The 24,083-nt window shown below is 37.6% G+C and overlaps 1 protein-coding gene across 2 annotated transcripts in view; it reads left to right on the top strand.

Moving 5' to 3' along the window:
* The window catches only part of TEX11 (testis expressed 11), a 381,570-nt gene that overhangs the window by 185,230 nt on the left and 172,257 nt on the right, over positions 1–24,083 (top strand). For both annotated transcript variants that reach the window (XM_016944288.4, XM_054676447.2), the window contains exon 13: positions 2,220–2,298. In XM_016944288.4, the coding sequence (XP_016799777.2) occupies positions 2,220–2,298 (79 nt within the window). The remainder of the gene's footprint in view (positions 1–2,219; positions 2,299–24,083) is intronic.

Below are 24,083 nucleotides of genomic sequence, written 5' to 3'. Positions count from 1 at the left end.
TGATTTTTATAATTACTTGTTTATAAACATTGCTATTTATTTTTCATAATTCTCCAAGGACCAGAATGTACACTGCACAAAAGTTGGTCATTGGGCAAGTCACTTAACTTTGCTTTGTTTCTTCATTTAGCAAAAGAGATATTATTATTATCTATCTCATCATGTTGTTTTGAGAATCTTGTGAGAAAATGTGTATAAAGCATTTAACACCATACCTGGTGCATAGTGTGCAATATATGTTACCTATTACTGTAGTTATTATTATTACTGTTATTACTACTATATAGATGCATTACATGAAGCAAAACTATGCACACTAGCCCTTAACATTTCAGTTTTGTTTAGTCATAAAAATTATTTACTCTAATTCTTTTAATGTTGTACATGCTTTTTAGTAATCTTTAAGAGCTGCATTATTTGTACTATACAAAATTATATGTTAGTATAGTTACTGATTATCCAATAAATAATAACAATTTGTTATAGTTAGAACTATAATTCAATTTGGCAGTAGCCCTAAATTTAGTACTACTGAATCTTTCGGCGGCCTCTAGAATTTTAGCCAATCACTTAAGAGACCTCAGAAGCTCAAATGTATTGGGGATTCTGCATCTCTAGGCAACAGTATCACCTCAGCATACACAGATTGAAAAATGTTAGAAACCAGGAAGACAACTCTACTTTTTTGCATTGGGGGAATAAACAAACCAACTAACCAACTAAAATAATACACTTACTCCAACTAAGACAACATAGGAAGACCAGAGAGATGATTGGAGTCACCAAGTTGAAGTACATTAGTTTGGGATGATAATTCCTTATGACAGTGTTTATCCAAATGTAGGTAAGAAGCAGAGTTTAAAATGAAATTGTTCTTTATTCACAGGTTCCTTTTACTTAACTCAATCTAGATACTCCCGAAGTTGCAATGTCAGTCATAGTTTGATTACAGATTAGGAGGCTAACCCAAATCCAAGTTTTTTATATTTAAAAATACTAGATTTTGCATTGAAAGAATATATGAAACTTGCATTTTTATATTCTGTTTGTTGCTTTGCTGGTGAAAATACTTTACTCTTAAAATGGTCAACCTAACTGCCGGCATTATTGCACTGATATTTTTTGTAGTAGAAAGATTGAAATTTAAAAATAAACATTTTTCATTGTGAAAGAATAGCACATAATAATTTAAGACATTTTTGGAAAATACTAAAAATTCTCATGGTCCTACCATCCACTAGAAGCTCCTTGACAGCAGGAATATTTGTTATGTTTTATCCACTGCTAGATTCTCAGCACAAAGCACAATGCCTGGTACAGATAATATGCTCATTAAATATTTGTCAAATAAATAGAATCTAAACACAATCACTTTTAGAAATTTGATCACTTATTTTCAGTATTTTTTCTCTTAGTTTATTTTGCTTTTATTACAGAATTGTAACTATATAGTACATAAAAGTTTGCTTTCTAATTTTTCACTTACTAATCTTATACATTTTTCATATTAGTGTATATTCATTTTTTCCACTTTATTTCATACTCAACAGTTTTAATGGTTGCACAATAGTTTATTGCTACCCTGAAATAGACATACAGTGTATACTTCTTTTCTATTATTATTATAATCTACACTGCTTTTAATATTTTTGTTCATAAACTTTCCCCATATTTATTCCAGGTGACTTTTCAGAAGCACAATTTCTTAAAGGGAATAATAATAGCAGCTGCCATTTATTAAATGCTTACTAAGTGCTAGGTTCTTTGCTATATAATTTCCATACATTATCTCAGGTAATCCTCTCAACAACCCTGAGAAATTGGTGGTATATTCTCCATTTTACAGGTGACAAAACTAAGGTATAGAGAGCTTAACTTGCCTATGGCCATACAAGTAGCAAGTGGTTTCAAATTTAGATCTGTCTGACTTCAGATACCAAGCTCTCTACCCCAGTGTTCTTAGCGTATAGTATTGCCAAGTTGCTTTTTGAAAGGATTGCACCAGATTACTTTGCTATCTGTGCAAGAGTGCTTGTGTCATGACACTCTCCAGCATTGGATGTTAATACTTTAAAAGAAGATTTTGATAAATTTTTAGGCAAAACATGGTATATGGCAAACATTTAGTAAGTAGATTTTGAATAGAGGAAAATTATTGAAAATAACTAAGCTTCCTCAAAAATTAAACTGGTAATTATTTCATTTTTTCATCTTGTTAGCTGTCATGGAAATACTACATGTTGACATGTCCTTGGACTTCTGTCTGAACATTGCTAAACTGCTGATGGATCATGAAAGGTACAGAATTGATTTCCCTTTCTCTAAAGACTGACAGTTTTTGGCTAGGCACCAGTGGCTCACACCTAGAATCCCAGCACTTGGAGAGGCTGAGGCGGGAGGATCCCTTGAGCCCAGGAGCTTGAGACCAACCTTGGCAACATAGCAAGACCCCATCTCTACAAAATATTTTTTAAAAAATTGGCTGGTATGGTGGCATGTGCCTGTAGTCATAGCTACTCGGGAGGCTGAGGCGGGAGGATCACTTGAGCCCAGCAGTTCAAGGTTACAGTGAACTATGATAGTGCCACTGCATTCCAGCATGGGCAGCAGAGCAGGACTCTCTCAAAAATAATTTTAAAAATTTAGTCCCTCCTTCACACTAGCCATGTATCAAATCCAAATAGCTGCATGTAGCTAATGGCTGCCTTATTGGACATTACAGATTAAAAAAATTTCCATTGTCACAGGGAAGTTCTATTGGGCAGCACTGTTTTAGACCCTGTATTTCTTTTAATGCAGACAACATTTAAAATAGTTCTTTTCTGGCAGCTACATCATATGGTTAATTTCCTGGACTTATGAAACTATATGCCTCATATCCTCCACTTTTATGGTTAAGAACCCATTAACCATACTTTATAAACTATTAAATTTCAGCCTGATTGTTACAGCCTATTTTTTCAGTTCTTCTGATCTTTGTGAATTTCACTTCTATCATGCAGTGTATTAACTATTCCTCCCAGTTTGTGTCATCTTCAAATTTGGTATTGCCACCTGTCTTCATCTAATTCAGGGGTCTGCAAACTTTTCTTACAGGTTAAGATATAAGTATACATTTTGGGCTTGTGGGCCACACAGTCTCTGTCACAACTAGTCAACTCTGCCGTCGTGGTGCAAAAGTAGCCATAGACTAATCATAAACAAATGTGTGTGGCTTTTATTCCAGTAAAACTTTATTCATAAAAACAAGTAGAGCAGCTGGACTGCAGGCCATAGTTTTCTAACTCCAGATAATTTGACAAACAGCAAAACTGAGGCCAGAACCTTCGTGGCAGCATAGATTAATCTCCAGGTTAACAGCAATCCATTAATTGATACTTTTTAGTGTACAATCATTGAACCTGTTATAAATCCACCTAATTATAGAGCTAGATGACCTAATTTCCTTCATGTTGTTCACAAAAATTTCATGGAACTTAATTTTTATTTTTTAAAGTTTTGGTTGTTTTTATCCTTCCCTCTTCCAAAAAGAATTTGAAACTTCTTATATTCAAGTGTATAATAAAGCTCTGAAAATTGAAATAGACAATCAAAACCCTGAAAAGGAGGAAGCAAACATACCAAACACAATGGCTAATATAGTTGCTGTGGTAGAGCATTCAATTTAATGGTAAGCTTTCTTGCAGCCAGGGAAAAGGGGCAATGTGATATTTTATACAATTTTCATTATTAAATAACAAAAGCTAACATTTACTGATACTTGCTTTTTACTAGGCACTATTCTAAATTCCTTACATTATAAATTATGAAGTACCTCTAAGGTAATTTGATTAACCCCATTTTGCAGGTGAGAAAAATGAGGGTTAGATAGAAAAGGTAATTTGCCCACAATTGCATAGCTAGGAAGGAGCAGAGCTGGAATTTAAATATGTTTGCAGAGCTCACGCTTTTTATTACTGTAGTAGAAGGAATACATTCAATACTACATTCCAAATCAATTAATCACTAGAAAAAGTTTACAAAGTGGTGGACTATGGGCTGGGTGTGGCGAGAGATGTGTTGCATATAGTTGAATTAGTTGCCAACATTAAACATTCAGGAAATTTCACATAAAAATATGGTTTTCATATATATATATATTATATATATGTATATAATATATACATAGAAAATCTGTGTAATGAAAAATAATTCAAGAAAAGGACTGAAATTTCAACTGGGTTTATTTTGGAAAGTGAATAAAATAAGCAATCCTGTTGTAAAATGTTGTAAAATGCAGTTATGTAGTTATATATTAAGGGAAAAGATTGCCCAGGCATTAGCTCTCTTACAGATGACAACTTTACAAAAAAGTGTCTACTGAGTCACAAAATGTATTCTTTTTTTTTTAGTACCTTCTTTTTTTATTATACTTTAAGTTCTAGGGTACATGTGCACAACATGCAGGTTTGTTACTTATGTATACATGTGCCATGTTGGTGTGCTGCACCCATTAACTCCTCACTTACATTAGGTATATCTCCTAATGCTATCCCTACCCCCTTCTCCCACCCCATGAAAGGCCCCAGTGTGTGATGTTCCCCTTCCTGTGTCCAAGTGTTCTCATTGTTCAATTCCCACCTATGAGTGAGAACATGCAGTGTTTGGTTTTTTGTCCTTGCGATAGTTTGCTGAGAATGATGGTTTCCAGCTTCATCCATGTCCCTACATAGGACAGGGACTCATCCTTTTTATGGCTGCATAATATTCCATGGTGTATATATGCCACATTTTCTTAATCCAGTCTATCATTGTTGGACATTTGGGTTGGTTCCAAGTCTTTCCTATTGTGAATAGTGCCACAATGAACATACGTGTGCATGTGTCTTTATAGCAGCATGATTTATAATCCTTTGGGTATATACCCAGTAATGGGATGGCTGGGTCAAATGCTATTTCTAGTTCTAGACCCTTGAGAAATTGCCACACTGTCTTCCACAATGGTTGAACTAGTTTACAGTCCCACCAACAGTGTAAAAGTGTTCCTATTTCTCCACATCCTCTCCAGCACCTGTTGTTTCCTGACTTTTTAATGATCGCCATTCTAACTGGTGTGAGATGGTATCTCATTGTGGTTTTGATTTGCATTTCTCTGATGGCCAGTGATGATGAGCATTTTTTCACGTATCTTTTGGCTGCATAAATGTCTTCTTTTGAGAAGTGTCTGTTCATGTCCTTTGCCCACTTTTTGATGGGGTTGTTTGTTTTTTCTTGTAAATTTGTTTGAGTTCTTTGTAGATTCTGGATATTAGTTCTTTGTCAGATGAGTAGATTGCAAAAATTTTCTCCCATTCTGTAGGTTGCCTGTTCACTCTGATGGTAGTTTCTTTTGCTGTGCAGAAGCTCTTTAGTTTAACTGGATCCCATTTGTCAATTTTGGCTTTTGTTGCCATTGCTTTTGGTGTTTTCTGTTGCATAGACATAAATAATAATGCCCAGTGAAGCATATTTATTTGTGGTGTCAATGAGAATTTTGATATGATAGAACTTTTGAACATAGTGCCTGTGTCTTAAGTTTAATGTAGACTGGTCAAAATAACTTAAGTATGACTACAGAAGATATTTCTGCAATGGTTAACACAAGACTTGATATGAAACTTAAATCCAAAGTGGCAGTGTTTTTAAAGATAAAAAACTTCAGTGTATTAATTGTATAATTCACCAGGAAACACTGTCCTAAAAAGATAAAAAATGAAACGTGTATATAGTAACAATATATGTATACTAGATATTCTTCTGTGGCCTCAACCGAGATTATTGCTTTTTTGGATGAATTGGATGCACAATACAGTAGTTGCTTCTGCTTCTTGTAGATTAGGGGGCTTAGTTGTATGTGGTGTTGTCACAGGTTGGGTTGCCCTGGAAGCAAATTTTGAGATGGAGGTTAACGTGAAGATAATTTATTAAAGGGTTCTTTCAGGATCAGCACCTGTGAAGGGAAGGGGATGCAGCTGAACTAATGGGAGAAGTTGGCCTAGATGTAGTCAGAAGGCCTCAGCCTTACTTATTGGGAGCTCTGAAGCTGGGATGGTCCCTCCAAATTGTCCTCAGCTAAGGTCAGAGGGCCGGTCCTTATAGCCCAATGTTGACTAGTCTCTGTATGCCAGTTACCCTGGGAAAGGAGAATGACCTTGGGTTTGGTAGCTTTTTTCAGCCTAGCGAATTCCTAAAGAGCAACTGGGGAATAAATACTTCAGTTCTGAAGGGGAGTTTCGGGATGTAGTGCAGCATTTATGTCAGGTGCTGAAGATATATTTTTTGAACTGTTGAAAGAATTCAACTTGTTCATGTCATCCAAGGGAAAATCCCTGACTCAGTTCAGTGACTGACCTTTTTGGTGAATATGATAATCCATATAAACACTCTGAATCTTTCTCGCGAAATTGCTCATAAGTAGTTACACAAATGTAAAATTTAATTCACATGTTCTTAGTGAAGTCATTTTTTGGGGAAATGCTTTTGGCAAGGAATAATCCAGCTTACTTTTCTGTGCTGAAATTGGTGTCCAGAGATGGAAGTGATTACTTAAACTACGTATTCACAATTGCAGGTTTAAAGAGTGAATTCCAAAAAGGAAGTTTTCTGATTTCCAACATTGTGGCAATTAAAAATATTGCCTATTTTGTCTTTTTCAATTAATTTTACTAATGTCAATAAAGAACTACAAATTGAAGAAATTGAACTGCACTGTAGTGTGGTACTGAATCCTAATTAGACAACTTTGGAATATCAGTATGTAGTAGACATTTGCTGCTTTTGGCCATCCATCATTTTATTCATTCCACTTTCCTCTTGATACAGTACCCGAATTTCCACTTAAGTATCTACTTCTCCCTATCAGCCCATGTGGACATTGACATTGGTGTAGAAGAAAGGATTTTAGCTTTCTATTTACAAGTCAACAAAGTAATCAATTTCAAAGGAAAATTTGATAAATTATTTATATTTTTAGATTTCAAATTTAAAATATAGCTGCTCTTTTCCTACCTGTTCATACTATTTGTTAATGTGCTTATACCATCGTTCGGTTAATGATAAAGTTTAATTACATATCTGGCAGTGGATTTTTTTACAGTCTGCTTCACTCATTTATGTTACATATTTGGCTTCTGTAGACAGTGTAGGAAGTTGCATTATATAATGGACAATGCTTTTAGTAATTTTATAGCAAGAGCATAAGTATATTTTACACAGTAAAGTTTTTTTTTTTAAGCAATGAAAGCTAAGCATGCAGAACATTAACTGTTAGAAAGTGAATGAAGTGGCCAGGTGTGGTGGCTCACGCCTGTAATTTCAACACTTTGAGAAGCTGAGGAAGATGGATCGCCTGAGGTCAGGAGTTCAAGACCAGCCTGGTCAACATGGCAAACCCCTGTCTCTACTGAAAATACAAAAATGAGCGGGGTGTGGTGGCACATGCCTGTAATCCCAGCTACTCGGGAGGCTGAGGCATGAGAATTGCTTGAACCCAGGAGACAGAGGTTGCAGTGAGCCAAGATCGCGCCATTGCACTCCAGCCTGGGCGACAGAGCAAGACTCCATCTCAAAAAAAAAAAAAAGAAAAGAAAGTGAATGAAGTTCTGTAATGGACTAAGCTAATGTAGTTCAGACCTAGTTTTCTGATGATCCATCTTGATGCAAGGATAAAATTTTGAATATATAGAATGGATGGAAATACTATGTCTCTTAAGCGATCTTTTTTTTTTTTTGAAATTTCACCTTTTACAGTCAAGCTTCATTAGGAGACAGAGAGCAGACAATTCCAGGTTATATACTTATTAGATCCTAGTAATATCCAGTATTATTTAAGGGAAGAGCATAGGCTTTGGATTCTAGAAAAGCAGGTGAATGGCTTGATACTGTTATTGAATCATTTTTCTGAATTTGTTAGATTATATCTATTTACTCTCTGACATTAACATTTAAGTAAACTTGCAAAAGATAAGATTAATTGGAGGTGGAGCCAAGATGGCTGAATAGGAACAGCTCCAGTCTACAGCTCCCAGCGTGAGCGATGCAGAAGACGAATGATTTCTGCATTTCCAACTGAGGTACCGGGTGCATCTCACTGGGGATTTTTGGACAGTGGGTGCAGGACAGTGGGTGCAGTGCACTGAGCCTGAGTCAAAGCAGGGCAAGGCATGGCCTCACCCGGGAAGTACAAGGGGTCAGGGAATTCCCTTTCCTAGGGGTGATGGATGGCACCTGGAAAATTTGGTCACTCCCACCCTAATACTGCGCTTTTCCAATGGTCTTAGCAAATGGCACACCAGGAGATTATATCCCGCGAATGGTTTGGAGGGTCCTACGCCCACAGAGCCTCGCTCATTGCTAGCACAGCAGTCTGAGATCAAACTGCAAGGCAGCAGCGAGGCTGGGGGAGGGGTGCCCGCCATTGCCGAGGCTTGAGTAGGTAAACAAAGAGGCTGGGCAGCTCGAACTGGGTGGAGCCCACCGCAGCTCAAGAAGGCCTGCCTGCCTCTGTAGACTCCACCTCTGGGGGCAGGGCATAGCCAAACAAAAGGCAGCAAAAACTTCTGCAGACTTAACTGTCCCTGTCTGACAGCTTTGAAGACAGTAGTGGTTCTCCCAGCACGCAGCTTGAGATCTGAGAATGGACAGACTGCCTCCTGAAGTGGGTCCCTGACCCCCGAGTAGCCTAACTGGGAGGCACCCCCCAGGAGGGGCAGACTGACACCTCACACGGCCGGGTACTCCTCTGAGACAAAACTTCCAGAGGAACGATCAAGCAGCAACATTTGCTGTTCACCAATATCCGCTGTTCTGCAGCCTCCACTCTGATACCCAGGCAAACAGGGTCTGGAGTGGACCTCTGGCAAACTCCAATGCACCTGCAGCTGAGGGTCCTGACTGTTAGAAGGAAAACTAACAAACAGAAAGGACATCCACACCAAAACCCCATCTGTTTGTCACCATCATCAAAGACCAAAGGTAGATAAAACCACAAAGATGGGGAAAAAACAGAGCAGAAAAACTGGAAACTCTAAAAATCAGAGCACCTCTCCTCTTCCAAAGGAGCGCAGCTCCTCACCAGCAATGGAACAAAGCTGGACGGAGAATGACTTTGACAAGTTGAGAGAAGAAGGCTTCAGATGATCAAACTACTCCAAGTTAAAGGAGGAAGTTCAAACCCAAGACAAAGAAGATAAAAACCTTGAAAAAAGATTAGACAAATGGCTAACTAGAATAACCAATGCAGAGAAGTCCTTAAAGGACCTGATGGAGCTGAAAACCATGGCACGAGTACTGCGTGACAAATGCACAAGCCTCAGTAGCCGATGCTATCAACTGGAAGAAAGGGTATCAGTGATGGAAGATCAAATGAATGAAATGAAGCGAGAAGAGAAGTTTAGAGAAAAAAGAATAAAAAGAAATGAAAAAAGCCTCCAAGAAATATGGGACTATATGAAAAGACCAAATCTACGTCTGATTGGTGTACCTGAAAGTGACAGGGAGAATGGAACCAAGTTGGAAACCACTGCAGGATATTATCCAGGAGAACTTCCCCAATCTAGCAAGGCAGGCCAGCATTCAGATTCAGGAAATAGAGAGAACGCCACAAAGATACGCCTCGAGAAGAGCAACTCCAAGAACATAATTGTCAGATTCACCAAAGTTGAAATGAAGGAAAAAATGTTAAGTGAAGCCAGAGAGAAAGGTCGGGTTACCCACAAAGGGAAGCCGATCAGACTAACAGCTGATCTCTCAGCAGAAACTCTACAAGGCAGAAGAGCGTGGGGGCCAATATTCAACATTCTTAAAGAAAAGAATTTTCAACCCAGAATTTCATGTCCAGCCAAACTAAGCTTCATAAGTGAAGGAGAAATAAAATCCTTTACAGATAAGCAAATGCTGAGAGATTTTGTCACCACCAGGCCTGCCCTAAAAGAGCTCCTGAAGGAAGCACTAAACATAGAAAGGAACAACCGGTACAAGCCACTGCAAAAACATGCCAAATTGTAAACACCATCAAGGCTAGGAAGAAACTGCCTCAACTGACGAGCAAAATAACCAGCTAACATCACAATGACAGGGTCAAATTCACATATAACAATATTAACCTTAAATGTAAATGGACTAAATGCTCCAATTAAAAGACACAGACTGGCAAATTGGATAAAGAGTCAAGACCCATCAGTGTGCTGTATTCAGGAAACCCATCTCACGTGCAGAGACACACATAGGCTCAAAATAAAGGGATGGAGGAAGATCTACCAAGCAAATGGAAAACAAACAAAGGCAGGGGTTGCAATCCTAGTCTCTGATAATACAGACTTTAAACCAACAAAGATCAAAAGAGACAAAGAAGGCCATTACATAATGGTAAAGGGATCAATTCAACAAGAAGAGCTAACTATCCTAAATATATATGCACCCAATACAGGAGCACCCAGATTCATAAAGCAAGTCCTGAGTGACCTACAAAGAGACTTAGACTCCCACACAATAATAATGGGAGACTTTAACACCCCACTGTCAACATTAGACAGATCAACACGACAGAAAGTTAACAAGGATATCCAGGAACTGAACTCAGCTCTGCACCAAGCGGACCTAATAGACATCCACAGAACTCTCCCTCCCAAATCAACAGAATATACATTCTTTTCAGCACCACACCACACCTATTCCAAAATTGACCACATAGTTGGAAGTAAAGCACTCCTCAGCAAATGTAAAAGAACAGAAATTACAACAAACTGTCTCTCAGACCACAGTGCAATGAAACTAGAACTCAGGATTAAGAAACTGACTCAAAACCGCTCAACTACACAGAAACTGAACAACCTGCTCCTGAATGACTACTGGGTACATAACAAAATAAAGACAGAAATAAAGATGTTCTTTGAAACGAATGAGAACAAAGACGCAACATACCAGAATCTCTGGGACACATTCAAAGCAGTGTGTAGAGGGAAATTTATAGCACTAAATGCCCACAAGAGAAAGCAGGAAAGATGTAAAATTGACACCCTAACATCACAATTAAAAGAACTAGAGAAGCAAGAGCAAACACATGCAAAAGCTAACAGAAGGCAAGAAATAACTAAGATCAGAGCAGAACTGAAGGAAATAGAGACACAAAAAAAGCCTTCAAAAACTCAATGAATCCAGGAGCTGGTTTTTTGAAAAGATCAACAAAATTGATAGACCGCTAGCAAGACTAATAAAGAAGAAAAGAGAGAAGAATCAAATAGATGCAATAAAAAATGATAAAGGGGATATCACCACCGATCCCACAGAAATACAAACTACCATCAGAGAATACTACAAACACCTCTACACAAACAAACTAGAAAATCTAGAAGAAATGGATAAATTCCTTGACACTTACACTCTCCCAAGACTAAACCAGGAAGAAGTTGAATCTCTGAATAGACGAATAACAGGCTCTGCAATTGAGGCAATAATCAATAGCTTACCAACCAAAAAAAGTCCAGGACCAGATGGATTCACAGCCGAATTCTACCAGAGGTACAAGGAGGAGCTGGTACCATTCCTTCTGAAACTATTCCAATCAATAGAAAAAGAGGGAATCCTCCCTAACTCACTTTATGAGGTCAGCATCATCCTGATACCAAAGCCTGGTAGAGGCACAACAAAAAAAGAGAATTTTAGACCATTATTCCTGATGAACATCGATGCAAAAATCCTCAATAAAATACTGGCAAACCGAATCCAGCAGCACATTAAAAAGCTTATCCACCATGATCAAGTGGGCTTCATCCCTGGGATGCGAGGCTGGTTCAACATGTGCAAATCAATAAATGTAATCCAGCATATAAACAGAACCAATGACAAAAACCACATGATTATCTCAATAGATGCAGAAAAGGCCTTTGACAAAATTCAACAACTCTTCATGCTAAAAACTCTCAATAAATTAGGTATTGATGGGATGTATCTCAAAATAATAAGAGCTGTCTATGACAAACCCACAGCCGATATCATACTGAATGGGCAAAATCTGGAAGCATTCCCTTTGAAAACTGGCACAAGACAGGGATGCCCTCTCTCACCACTCCTATTCAACATAGTGTTGGAAGTTCTGGCCAGGTCAATCAGGCAGGAGAAGGAAATAAAGGGTATTCAATTAGGAAAAGAGGAAGTCAAATTGTCCCTGTTTGCAGATGACATGATTGTATATCTAGAAAACCCCATCATCTCAACCCAAAATATCCTTAAGCTGATAAGCAACTTCAGCAAAGTCTCAAGATACAAAATCAATGTGCAAAAATCACAGGCATTCTTATACACCAATAACAGACAAACAGAGAGCCAAATCATGAGTGAACTCCCATTCACAGTTGCTTCAAAGAGAATAAAATACCTAGGAATCCAACTTTCAAGGGATATGAAGGACCTCTTGAAGGAGAACTACAAACCACCGCTCAATGAAATAAAAGAGGATACAAACAAATGGAAGAACATTCCATGCTCATGGGTAGGAAGAATCAATATCATGAAAATGGCCATACTGCCCAAGGTAATTTACAGATTCAATGCCATCCCCATCAAGCTACCGGTGACTTTCTTCACAGAATTCGAAAAAGCTACTTTAAAGTTCATATGGAACCAAAAAAGAGCCCACATTGCCAAGTGAATCCTCAGCCAAAAGAACAAAACTGGAGGCATCACTCTTCCTGACTTCAAACTATACTACAAGGCTACAGTAACCAAAACAGCATAGTACTGGTACCAAAACAGAGATACAGACCAATGGAAAAGAACAGAGCCCTCAGAAATAATGCCACATATCTACAACTATCTGATCTTTGACAAACCTGACAAAAACAAGAAATGGGGAAAGGAGTCCCTATTTAATAAATGGTGCTGGGAAAACTGGCTAGTCATATGTAGAAAGCTGAAATTGGATCCCTTCCTTACACCTTATACTAAAATTAATTCAAGATGGTTTAAAGATTTGAATGTTAGACCTAAAACCATAAAAACCCTAGAAGAAAACCTAGGCAATACCATTCAGGACGTAGGCATGGGCAAGGACTTCATGTCTAAAACACCAAAAGCAATGGCAACAAAAGTCAAAAGTGACAAATGGGATCTAATTAAACTAAAGAGCTTCTGCACAGCAAAAGAAACTACCATCAGAGTGAACAGGCAACCTACAAAATGGGAGAAAATTTTTGCAATCTACTCATCTGACAAAGGGCTAATATCCAGAATCTACAAAGAACTCAAACAAATTTACAAGAAAAAAACAAACAACCCCATCAACAAGTTGGCAAAGGATATGAACGGACACTTCTCAAAAGAAGACATTTGTGCAGCCAAAAGACACGTTAAAAAATGCTCATCATCACTGGCCATCAGAGAAATACAAATCAAAACCACAATGAGATACCATCTCACACCAGTTAGAATGGCGATCATTAAAAAGTCAGGAAACAACAGGTGCTGGAGAGGATGTGGAGAAATAGGAACACTTTTACACTGTTGGTGGGACTGTAAACTAGTTCAACCATTGTGGAAGTCAGTGTGGCGATTCCTGAGGGATCTAGAACTAGAAATACCATTTGACCCAGCCATCCCATTACTGGGTATATACCGAAAGGATTATAAATCATGCTGCTCTAAAGACACACGTACACGTATGTTTATTGCGGCACTATTCACAATAGGAAAGACTTGGAACCAACCCAAATGTCCAACAATGATAGACTGGATTAAGAAAATGTGGCACATATACACCATGGAATACTATGCAGCCATAAAAAAGGATGAGTTCATGTCCCTTGTAGGGACATGGATGAAGCTGGAAACCATCATTCTCAGCAAACTATCGCAAGGACAAAAAACCAAACACCACATGTTCTCACTCTTAGGTGGGAATTGAACAATGAGAACACATGGACACAGGAAGAGGAACATCACACACTGGAGCCTGTTGTGGGGTGGGGGGAGTGGGGAGGGATAGCATTAGGAGATATACCTAATGTTAAATGACGAGTTAATGGGTGCGGCACACCAGCATGGCACATGTATACATATGTAACAAACCTGCACATTGTGCACATGTACCCTAAAACTTAAAGTATAAAAAAAATTAATTTGCTATATCTTTCTCAGTGAATCCTTGTTGCTTTATGTTAGTGCTTCTCAAACTTTAATGTGTATATGATTGGCTAGATCAGCTGAAGATCGTGTTAAGATGCAGATTCTGATTTGGTGGGTCTGGAATGGGACCTGATCTGCATTTCTTAGAAGCTCGCAGGTGATGTCAATGCTGTTGGTCTGTGGCTCTTTCTCAGAGTAGTATGGTTTGGGAATCCACTGCCTCCTAAAAAAAAAAAAAATCAGAACTTTTCCTGTCCCCAGTCTTCATCACCCCTCCATTTATCCGTAATTCCTGAAAGACTTCTTTAATGTATAAGTCTCATCTACAAATTATCTTAGTCCTAGATGTAAATTTATTTGATCCAGGGGTCCTGAACACTTTTATGGCAACTAAGTTACTTTTACTCCTAACCTTGGACTTTAATCCTCTTTTAGAATTTTGTATCTATTTAAAAAATTCTACAAACATGCTATGACTGTAATGAAAAATTTAAAACAAAAAAGATCACATCTAATATTATTATCCTAACAATCTGCTTTTAGTTTTTTCTTTCCTTTAATTCCTTATGCGTATTGGTGCATAATTTTTCCTAGTTATAATGTTAGCATTTGTCATTTATGTTGTTATTGGTGAAAGGCGTCAGGCCCCCCTTTTTTTGATGCTGATTAGGTAAGCTTAATCAGTTACTGTTTATTCCAGTGACAAGAATACTAAATCAAATAAACAAAGGGATCTTGAATTGCAGTTAGAGTACCAAGATAGAATCAGAAACCTAGAGATAGTGATCTAGGAAAGTCAATGCACCAAATAAAAATACAGAACAAGAATGTGGGAGATCAGATTGACATTGCCAAACTAAAATGAAGAAGAGAGGAGAGCAGCAGCAGGCTTGTGAAGTCAAGATCAGAATCCTTGGAAGTCAGATAAGAGATACAGGGAAGCAATTTGTTCAGGCTCATCAAGTAAAAAGAAAGACCAGAAAGCCTTGCATCTTAACCATTTTATTCCCAGCTTTCCTGTTGCATAAAGCCTGATATTGTTTTATTAATATAATAGTTTTTGAACACACTGTTGAATGTTATAATAAAATATTTCAGAGCTATCTAGATTCTACACATTAAATGAGTTCCTGAAAAGTTCTGTTCAGAGAAAATTTGATATGGTATTATTTTTCCATAAACTTACACTATACAAATAAAATGATTTACCTCCAAAAAATGTTTGGCTCTAAGATATAATAAAATTATGCTTAGGAATGTAGCAGAATTTTACAATTATATGTTTAAATGAAATACATTCTTATGATAATGTAATAATACATACTTGAGGTGAGTTGCAGAAATGGCATGCTAGCTGAGTGAGAATATCCTGATAATATAGAAAAAGAGATAGGTACAATATTGAAGACCTCATACTCAATAATAATTCCTTTCTGGGATAGATCTAAAAGGTTATCAGCCACTGAGAAATAAAAGCAAACATCAACTGACCCTTGAGATTTTAATTAATCATGTTTATTCAGATATTCCCATGTAACAGCCACTATCTGAGCTCAGTATTGATGATTGGTATCACCCTAGATCTTTCTCTTCTCCTGTTTCAGGTTGAATATCCCTGTAATGTATTTTGTAGGACATTCGTATTTTTTGTTGTAATGAACATTACATTATGAGTTTATTTTTAGGAATCATAGTTCCAGTCTGTAGGAAATGAAGGTGGTACAGAATACACACTCAGTTCCTGAATCTTCAGTGTAGATAAGTTTTGTTGAAATAGATAAGTTTGTAGGTTTTTTCCCTAGGGGGATTGGTTTTAGGGTTCTTGAGATGGGAAAAGGAGTTTGTTTTTTTTTAAATTATTTCAACTTTTATTTTAGATACAAGGGACACATATGCAGCCTAGTTACATGGGTATATTGTACCCTAGTAGTGAGCATAGTACCCAATAGGTAGTTTTTCAACCTACATGCCCTTCACCTCTCCCCCCTCTACTAGTCCGTTGTCTATTATTCCCATGTTTATGTCCATGTGTGCTCAATGTTTAGCTCCCATTTATAAGTGAGAACATGTGGTATTTGGTTTTCTGTTCCTGTTTTAATTTGCTTAGGATTATGGCCTCCAGTTACATCCATGTTGCTGCAGAGAACATGACTTCATTCTTTTTATGGCTGCATAGTATTCCATGGTATATATGTACCACATCTTCTTTATCCAGTCCACCATTGAGGCACACCTATGTTGATTCCTTGTCTTTGCTATTGTGAATAGCACAGTGACGAACATATGAGTGCATGTGAGGTTTTTTTTGTATAATCTATTTTCCTTTGGGTATATACCCAGTAATGGGATTGCTGGGTCTAATGGTAGCTCTGTTTTAAGTTCTCTGAGGAATCTCCAAACTGCTTTCCACAGTGGCTGAACTAATTTACATTTCCATTAATAGTGTATAAATGTTCCCTTTTCTTGCAGCCTCTCCAGCATCTGTTGCTTTCTGACTTTTTAATAATAGCCATTCTGACTGGTGTGAGATAGTATCTCATTGTGGTTTTGATTTGCATTTTTCTTGTGATTAGTGCTGATGAGCATTTTTTCACATGTTTGTTGGCAGCTTGTATATCTTCTTTTGAGAAGCGTCTGTTCATGTCCTTTGCCCATTTTTTAATGAGGTTATTTGTTTTTTGCTTGTTGATTTTTTTAAAAAATCACCTTTCTGACAAGCTTGTTGATTTTTTTAAAGTTCCTTATAGATTCTGGGATATTATACCTTTGTTAGATCCATAGTTTGTGAATATTTTAATATTCTTTTGATAGATTTTTTTTATGCTGTGCAGAAGCTCTTTAGTGTAAAGAGCTTGTAAGTCTTTACAAGACTAAAGAATTGTAAGTCTCACTTGTCAATTTTTGGTTTTGTTGCAATTGCTTTTGGGGACTTAACCAAAAATTATTTGCCAAGGCTAATGTCAAGAAGGGTGTTTCCTAGGTTTTTAAAGGTTGGTTGCTCCTGGAGAAAGAGTTCAATTTTCCTTACCTCATTGTGTGCACTGACATTCATTTTATCAACAAAAATTGTACCTAGTGCAACATGTTGTCTAGGGTCTGGTTGTAGATACAAGAAATATAACAAACACACATTTCCCTAGTGAATTTATAGCCTACTATAATAAATTAAGCATATATATGCTTGATCAGTTGAGTAACAATAAAATTCAGAATATGAGAAATGTATGGTATAGGCAAAAACAGTATATGAATTCAGAGAGAGTGAAAGATCACTGTTAGCTCTATTAGTCAGGGAATGCTTGATGGAGGAGGTGGGGTCTTAGAAATGGATAAGATTTGCATAGGTGAAGGAGTAGGAATTACTAGCAGGAAGATCAGAGTGAGCACAAGGCAGGTGTGGGGACAATAATTTAGTCCAATAAAGTATTTAGTATCGTTTATGCAAAGGGTACCATGTGGAAAACATAGGCACCACTTGCAAAGAATTTACAAGTCTTACTGGAAAGAGAGTATATGTAAAGATAATAATATAAGACAGCACATGGAAAATGTGGATAAGTGACAAATTGGTATAGGAATTCAGAAGAAGCCTAGACCATCATGGACTAGGAACATCCGAAAGTCTTATTTGAAGGTGAGGTTTGAGCTGGCCTTTGATGGTAGGGTAGGATTTAGAATAGTGGAAAGGAAGAGTTAGGACACCTGTGGTAGGGACTATAGCATAAGTAGATATGGGGACAACATGGTCTATTTAGAATATGATGACTAATGAATCCGAGAGGATTTAGCATAAGTTTTATATAAGGAGTATAATGAAATATAAAGTTAGAGAAGTAAATTGGAGTCATTTATTAAATTCCTTGATACTGGGTTAAAGGACTATATGATATAGGCAAATGGGGACCCACTGAAGGTTTCCAAATAGGATAGTGACATGCTAATAGCAATAATATGCAAGAATTTGAGAGATAGGGAGATTAATTGAGTTGTTGTAAGTAGCTCAAATATGAAGTAATAAGAGCCTGAAACTAGGTTGATAGCAGTGGAAATTCATTCTTTCACGTTTGAGTTCCTACAATGTACCAGTCATTTTGTTGCTAGGCATTGAAGATGCAGAGATAAAATAATATGCATGTCCCTGGTGGTCTCAAGGATATCACTACTTAATGGGGAAGATAAGCTCAAAATTATGAAACAAATACAATCACAGAATATTTTTATACCATAAAAGGGGGGGTTAGAGGATAATTTATGAAGACAAAACTATTCTACCTCTTGCCTACCTATTTGGCATTAGAATTAATACAGTTTTGACTGACTTGCCAGCTGCACACTATCCTTAGGACCTATCTTTTTTTATATATACTTTAAGTTCTAGGGTACATGTGCACAAAGTGCAGGTTTGTTACATATGTATACATGCGCCATGATGGTGTGCTGCACCCATTAACTCGTCATTTACATTAGGTATATCTCCTAATGCTATCCCTCCCCCTCCTCCCACCCCACAACAGGCCCCAGTGTGTGATGTTCCCCTTCCTGTGTCCAAGTGTTCTCATTGTTCAATTCCCACCTATGAGTGAGAATATGCAGTGTTTGATTTTTTGACCTTGCAATAGTTTGCTGAGAATGATGGTTTCCAGCTTCATCTTTGTCCCTACAAAGGACATGAACCCATCATTTTTTATGGCTGCATAGTATTCCATGGTGTATATGTGCCACATTTTCTTAATCCAGTCTATCATTGATGGACATTTGGGTTGGTTCCAAGTCTTTCCTATTGTGAATAGTGCCGCAATAAACATATGTGTGCATGTGTCTTTATAGCAGCATGATTTATAATCCTTTGGGTATATACCCGGTAATGGGATGGCTGGGTCAAATGGTGTTTCTAGTTCTAGATCCTTGAGGAATCGCCACACTGTCTTCCACAATGGTTGAACTAGTTTAGAGTCCCACCAGCAGTGTAAAAGTGTTCCTATTTTTTCACATCCTCACCAGCACCTGTTGTTTCCTGACTTTTTAATGATGCCATTCTAACTGGTGTGAGATGGTATCTCATTGTGGTTTTGATTTGTATTTCTCTGATGGCCAGTGATGATGAGCATTTTTCATGTGTCTTTTGGCTGCATAAATGTCTTCTTTTGAGAAGTGTCTGCTCATATCCTTTGCCCACTTTTTGATGGGGTTGTTTGTTTTTTTCTTGTAAATTTGTTTGAGTTCTTTGTAGATTCTGGATATTAGCCCTTTGTCAGATGAGTAGATTGCAAATATTTTCTCCCATTCTGTAGGTTGCCTGTTCACTCTGATGGTAGTTTCTTTTGCTGTGCAGAAGCTCTTTATTTTAATTAGATCCCATTTGTCAATTTTGGCTTTTGTTGCCATTGCTTTTGCATAGGAAGAATCAATATTGTGAAAATAGCCATACTGCCCAAGGTAATTTATAGATTCAATGCCATCCCCATCAAGCTACCAGTGACTTTCTTCACAGAATTGGAAAAAACTACTTTATAGTTCATATGGAACCAAAAAAGGGCCTGCATTGCCAAGACAATCCTAAGCCAAAAGAACAAAGCTGGAGGCATCACGCTACCTGACTTCAAACTATACTACAAGGCTATAGTAACCAAAACAGCATGGTACTGGTACCAAAACAGAGATATAGACCAATGGAACAGAACAGAGCCCTCAGAAATAATACCACACATCTACAACCATCTGATCTTTGACAAACCTGACAAAAACAAGCAATGGAGAAAGGATTCCCTATTTAATAAATGGTGCTGGGAAAACTGGCTAGCCATATGTAGAAAGCTGAAACTGGATCCCTTCCTTACACCTTATACTAAAATTAATTCAAGATGTCTTAAAGACTTAAATGTTAGACCTAAAACCATAAAAACCCTAGAAGAAAACCTAGGCAATACCATTCAGGACATAGGCATGGGCAAGGACTTCATGTCTAAAGGACCTATCTTTTTTTTTTAAACATTTCCTAGTAAAGCCATAAGTCATACAAATTAGCACTTGTCATAAACGATAAAAGTAAGGAATGTTTCTCTCAGATTCCAGAATAGGAAATGGAAAGAAGTGATGGAAGTGAAAGACATTATGATGGAAGAATAAAGAAGATATGTAACTGGGTATAGGAGGTGGGGAACAGGGAGACAGAAGAGGATAGATAGATGGCAACAGACTCAAGATGATGCAGTGTCCTGGAGGAGCTGGTATAAATAGTATAGAATGTATGTATACAATGTACTTGAACAGTAAAGAATGAAGATTGAGAAAAAGAATAATGATTTCGAGTACTGGACTCAGTAGTAACTTCAAATATCTTTATAATAGCTATCATTCACTGAATGCTTACTTTGTATCAGACACTATTCTAAGGGCTTTTAATTTAATATATTATTTAACCTTTCACAAATACACTGTGAGGTAGGTACTATTAGCATCTTCCACATTATACAGATGGGGAGTATATTAGTCCATTCTCGCACTGCTATAAAGAAATACTTGAGGCTGGGTAATTTATAAAGAAAAGAGGCTTAATTGGCTCATGGTTCCACAGACTGTACAGGAAGTGTGGCAGCATCCGTTTCTGGGGAGACCTCAGGGAACTTTTACTCATGGCAGAAGGCAAAGCAAAAGCAGGCATCTTACATGGCAGAACAGGAGAGAGAGAGAGAGAGAGACAGAGACAGAGACAGAGAGGGAGGGAGGGAGAGAGAGAGAGAGAGAGAGAGAGATACCACACACTTTGAAATGACCAGATCTCGTGAGAACTCCATCATGAGAATAGCACCAAAGGGATGGTGCTAAACCATTCATGAAGGATCCACCTCCATGATTCAATCACCTCCCACTAGGCCCGACCTCCAACACTGGAGACTACAATTGAACGTGAGATTTGGGTGAGGACACATGTCCAAACCATAACAGGGAAGTTAAGAAACTTGACCAAGGTCACAGAGCTAGTAAGTAGTGGAGCAAGGATCCAAACCCAGGCTGGCAAGTTTCAGAACCTGTACTCTTAATTGCAGTGCGATACATATGGCCTATCTAAAGCAAATGTAGAACAGACAGGAGAAATGCAAGAGATAAATGAGATGTTAGGAATTAGAGATAGCTGTAGTAGATCACCTATCTGTTTGGAATATTTTGGCGGTAAATTGGAAAGAAAGGATAAAAATGGTAGAGGGACAAATGGGAAAATCCAACCCCACTAACACCAGTATAGGGGAGATTGTGCATGTCCAAGGCAGAGGAAAAGAATCCTGTATGGAGGGAGGTATCCAGAGGGCTAAAAAGAAGGTGTAATTGAGAAAGTTCAAGCTCCTAATATATAATGGAAGTAGTATACTGATAGGGAGAGGGCACTAGCTCTAGGATCAGTAGGCCTGGTTTCAAATCCTAGCAATTCTCTTTACTAGCTGGCAGGTTGCTTGTGCCTCACTTTCCTCATCTGCAGCTTTCTTATATGTAACATGAGATATGATATTATAACACTTTCTAGGGTTGTTGTCAGATTACAAGAGATTATGTACATAAAATATGTAGAAGTTATAAACTATGATAGGTATTCACTAATTATTAACTTTTTTGATTATTATTTGTTGAGAGGCAATATTGTGTAGTGGTCATGAGTATGCTGCTTAGATTTGAATCCTTGTTCCACCATTAACCAGCTGTATGACTTTAGGTAAGTTTTTAACTTCTTTGTGCCTCAGTTTCCTCATTTTAAAAATGGAGATATCAAAGTACCTACTTCATAAGGTTACTGTGAGGACTAAATGTATTAATATCTGCAAAGTGTTAGAATTGTGCCTGATGCATAATAAGCACTATATAAAGTTTGCCACTATATAAAGTTTGCTACTACTATGATTTGGGGAGCCCTTCATACGTAGTGGACAATAAACCTTGTCTGTTATATGTATTGCAAATATCTTCCCCTTTCTGTCTTTTACTCTACAGAGGTCTTACAATTTGGTGAGGATGTTGAGTGAAAAAAAAGGCCAATCTCAAAAGGTGACATTATAGGAATCTATGTAACATTCTTGAAACAACAAAATTATAGAGATGGACGACAGATTAATGGTTGCCAGGAATTAGGGATGGTGGGGAGAAGGAGAGAAGTAGATGTGACTGTAACAGGGTAGCATGAGGGATATCTTTGTGGTGATAAGACAGTTCTTGTTTGCCATGGTAGTTGCATGAATCTTCATGTGTGACAAAATGGCATAGAACTATATGCAGGCAAACATCTCAGAGATATGCATTTGGTTCCAGAACACTGCAATAAAGCAAGTATTGCAATAAAGTGAGTCACACAATTTTTTTTATTTCTCAGTGCATGTAAAAGTTAGGTTACTATATACTGTAGTCTATTAAGTATGCAATAGCATAATATCTTAAAAACCAAATGTGCATACTTTAATTTTAAAATACGTTATTGCTAAAAAAAATAATAATCTGAGCCTTCAGTGAGTTGTAATCTTTGTGCTAATGAAGGGTCTTGTCTTGATGTTGTTGGCTGCGGACTGATCAGGATGATGGTTGCTGAAGTTGGGGTGGCTATGGCAATTGCTTAAAATAAGTCAACAGTGAAGTTTACCACATTGATTGACTCTTCCTTTAATCAAATATTTCTGTGCAGCATGTTGTGCTGTTTGTTAGCATTTCACCCACAGTAGAACTTCTTGCAAAATTGGAGTCAATTCCCTCAAACCCTGCCGCTGCTTTATCAACTAAATATTATAATATTCTAAATCCTGTGTTGTCTTTCAACAATGTACACGGCATCTTCACCAGAAGTAGATTCTATCTCAAGAAACCACTTTCTTTATTCATCCATAAGAAGCAACTTCTCATCCATTCAAGTCTTATCATGAGATTACAGCAATTCAATCATATCTTCAGGCCCCAGTTCTAATTCTATTTCTCTTGCTATTTCCGCCACATCTGCAGTTACTTCCTCCACTGAAGTCTTGAACCCCTCCAAGTCATCCTTGACGACTGGAGTCAACTTCTTCCAAACTCCTGTTAAATGTTGATATTTTGACCTTCTTCCATGAATCACAAGTGTTTCTAATGGCATCTAGAATGATGAATAATTTCCAGAATGTTTTCAATGTACTTTGTCCAGATCCATGAGAGGAATAACTATCTATGGCAGCTATAGCCTTGCAAAATGTATTTCTTAAATAACAAGACTTGAAAGTCTAAATTACTCCTTGATCCATGGATGTTGTATTAGCAGGCATGAAAACAACATTAATCTCCCTCTGCATCTCCCTTAGAACTCTTGGGTGACCAGATGCATTGTCAACGAGCAGTAATCTTTTCTTCTGAGCAATGGTTCTCAACAGAGGGTTTAAACTATTCAGTGAACCATGCTGTTAACAGATGTGCTATCATCCAGGCTTTGTTGTTCCATTTATAGAGCACAGGCAGAGAAGATTTAGCATAATTCTTAAGGGCCCTGGGATTTTTGGAATGGTAAATAAGCATTGGCTTCAACTTAAAGCCACCAGCTGCATTAGTCTCTAACAAGAGAGTGAGCCTGACCTTTCAAGCTTTGAAGCCAGGTATTGACTTCTCTCTAGCTATAAAGTTCTAGATGGCATCTTCTTCCAATGTAAGAATGTTTCATCTATGTTGAAAATTTATTATTTAGTGTAGCCACCTTCATCAGTGATCTTAGATCTTCTGGATAACTTGCCGCAGCTTCTTCATCAGAACTTGCTGCTTTGCATTGCGCTTTTATGTTACGGAGACAGCTTCTTTCCTTAAACCACAAGAACGAACCTCTGGTAGCTTCAAATTTTGCTTCTGAAGCTTCCTCACCTCTCTAGGCCTTCATAGAATGAAGAGAGTTAGGACGTTGCTCTGGATTAGGCTTTGGCTCAAGAACGTGCTGTGGCTGGGGTTGATCTTCTATC

The sequence above is a fragment of the Pan troglodytes genome, chromosome X (assembly GCF_028858775.2).
Source record: "Pan troglodytes isolate AG18354 chromosome X, NHGRI_mPanTro3-v2.0_pri, whole genome shotgun sequence".
Classification (NCBI taxonomy): domain Eukaryota; kingdom Metazoa; phylum Chordata; class Mammalia; order Primates; family Hominidae; genus Pan; species Pan troglodytes.
The sequence above is the reverse complement of the archived record's forward strand: the minus strand, read 5'-3'. Positions and strand labels throughout refer to the sequence as shown.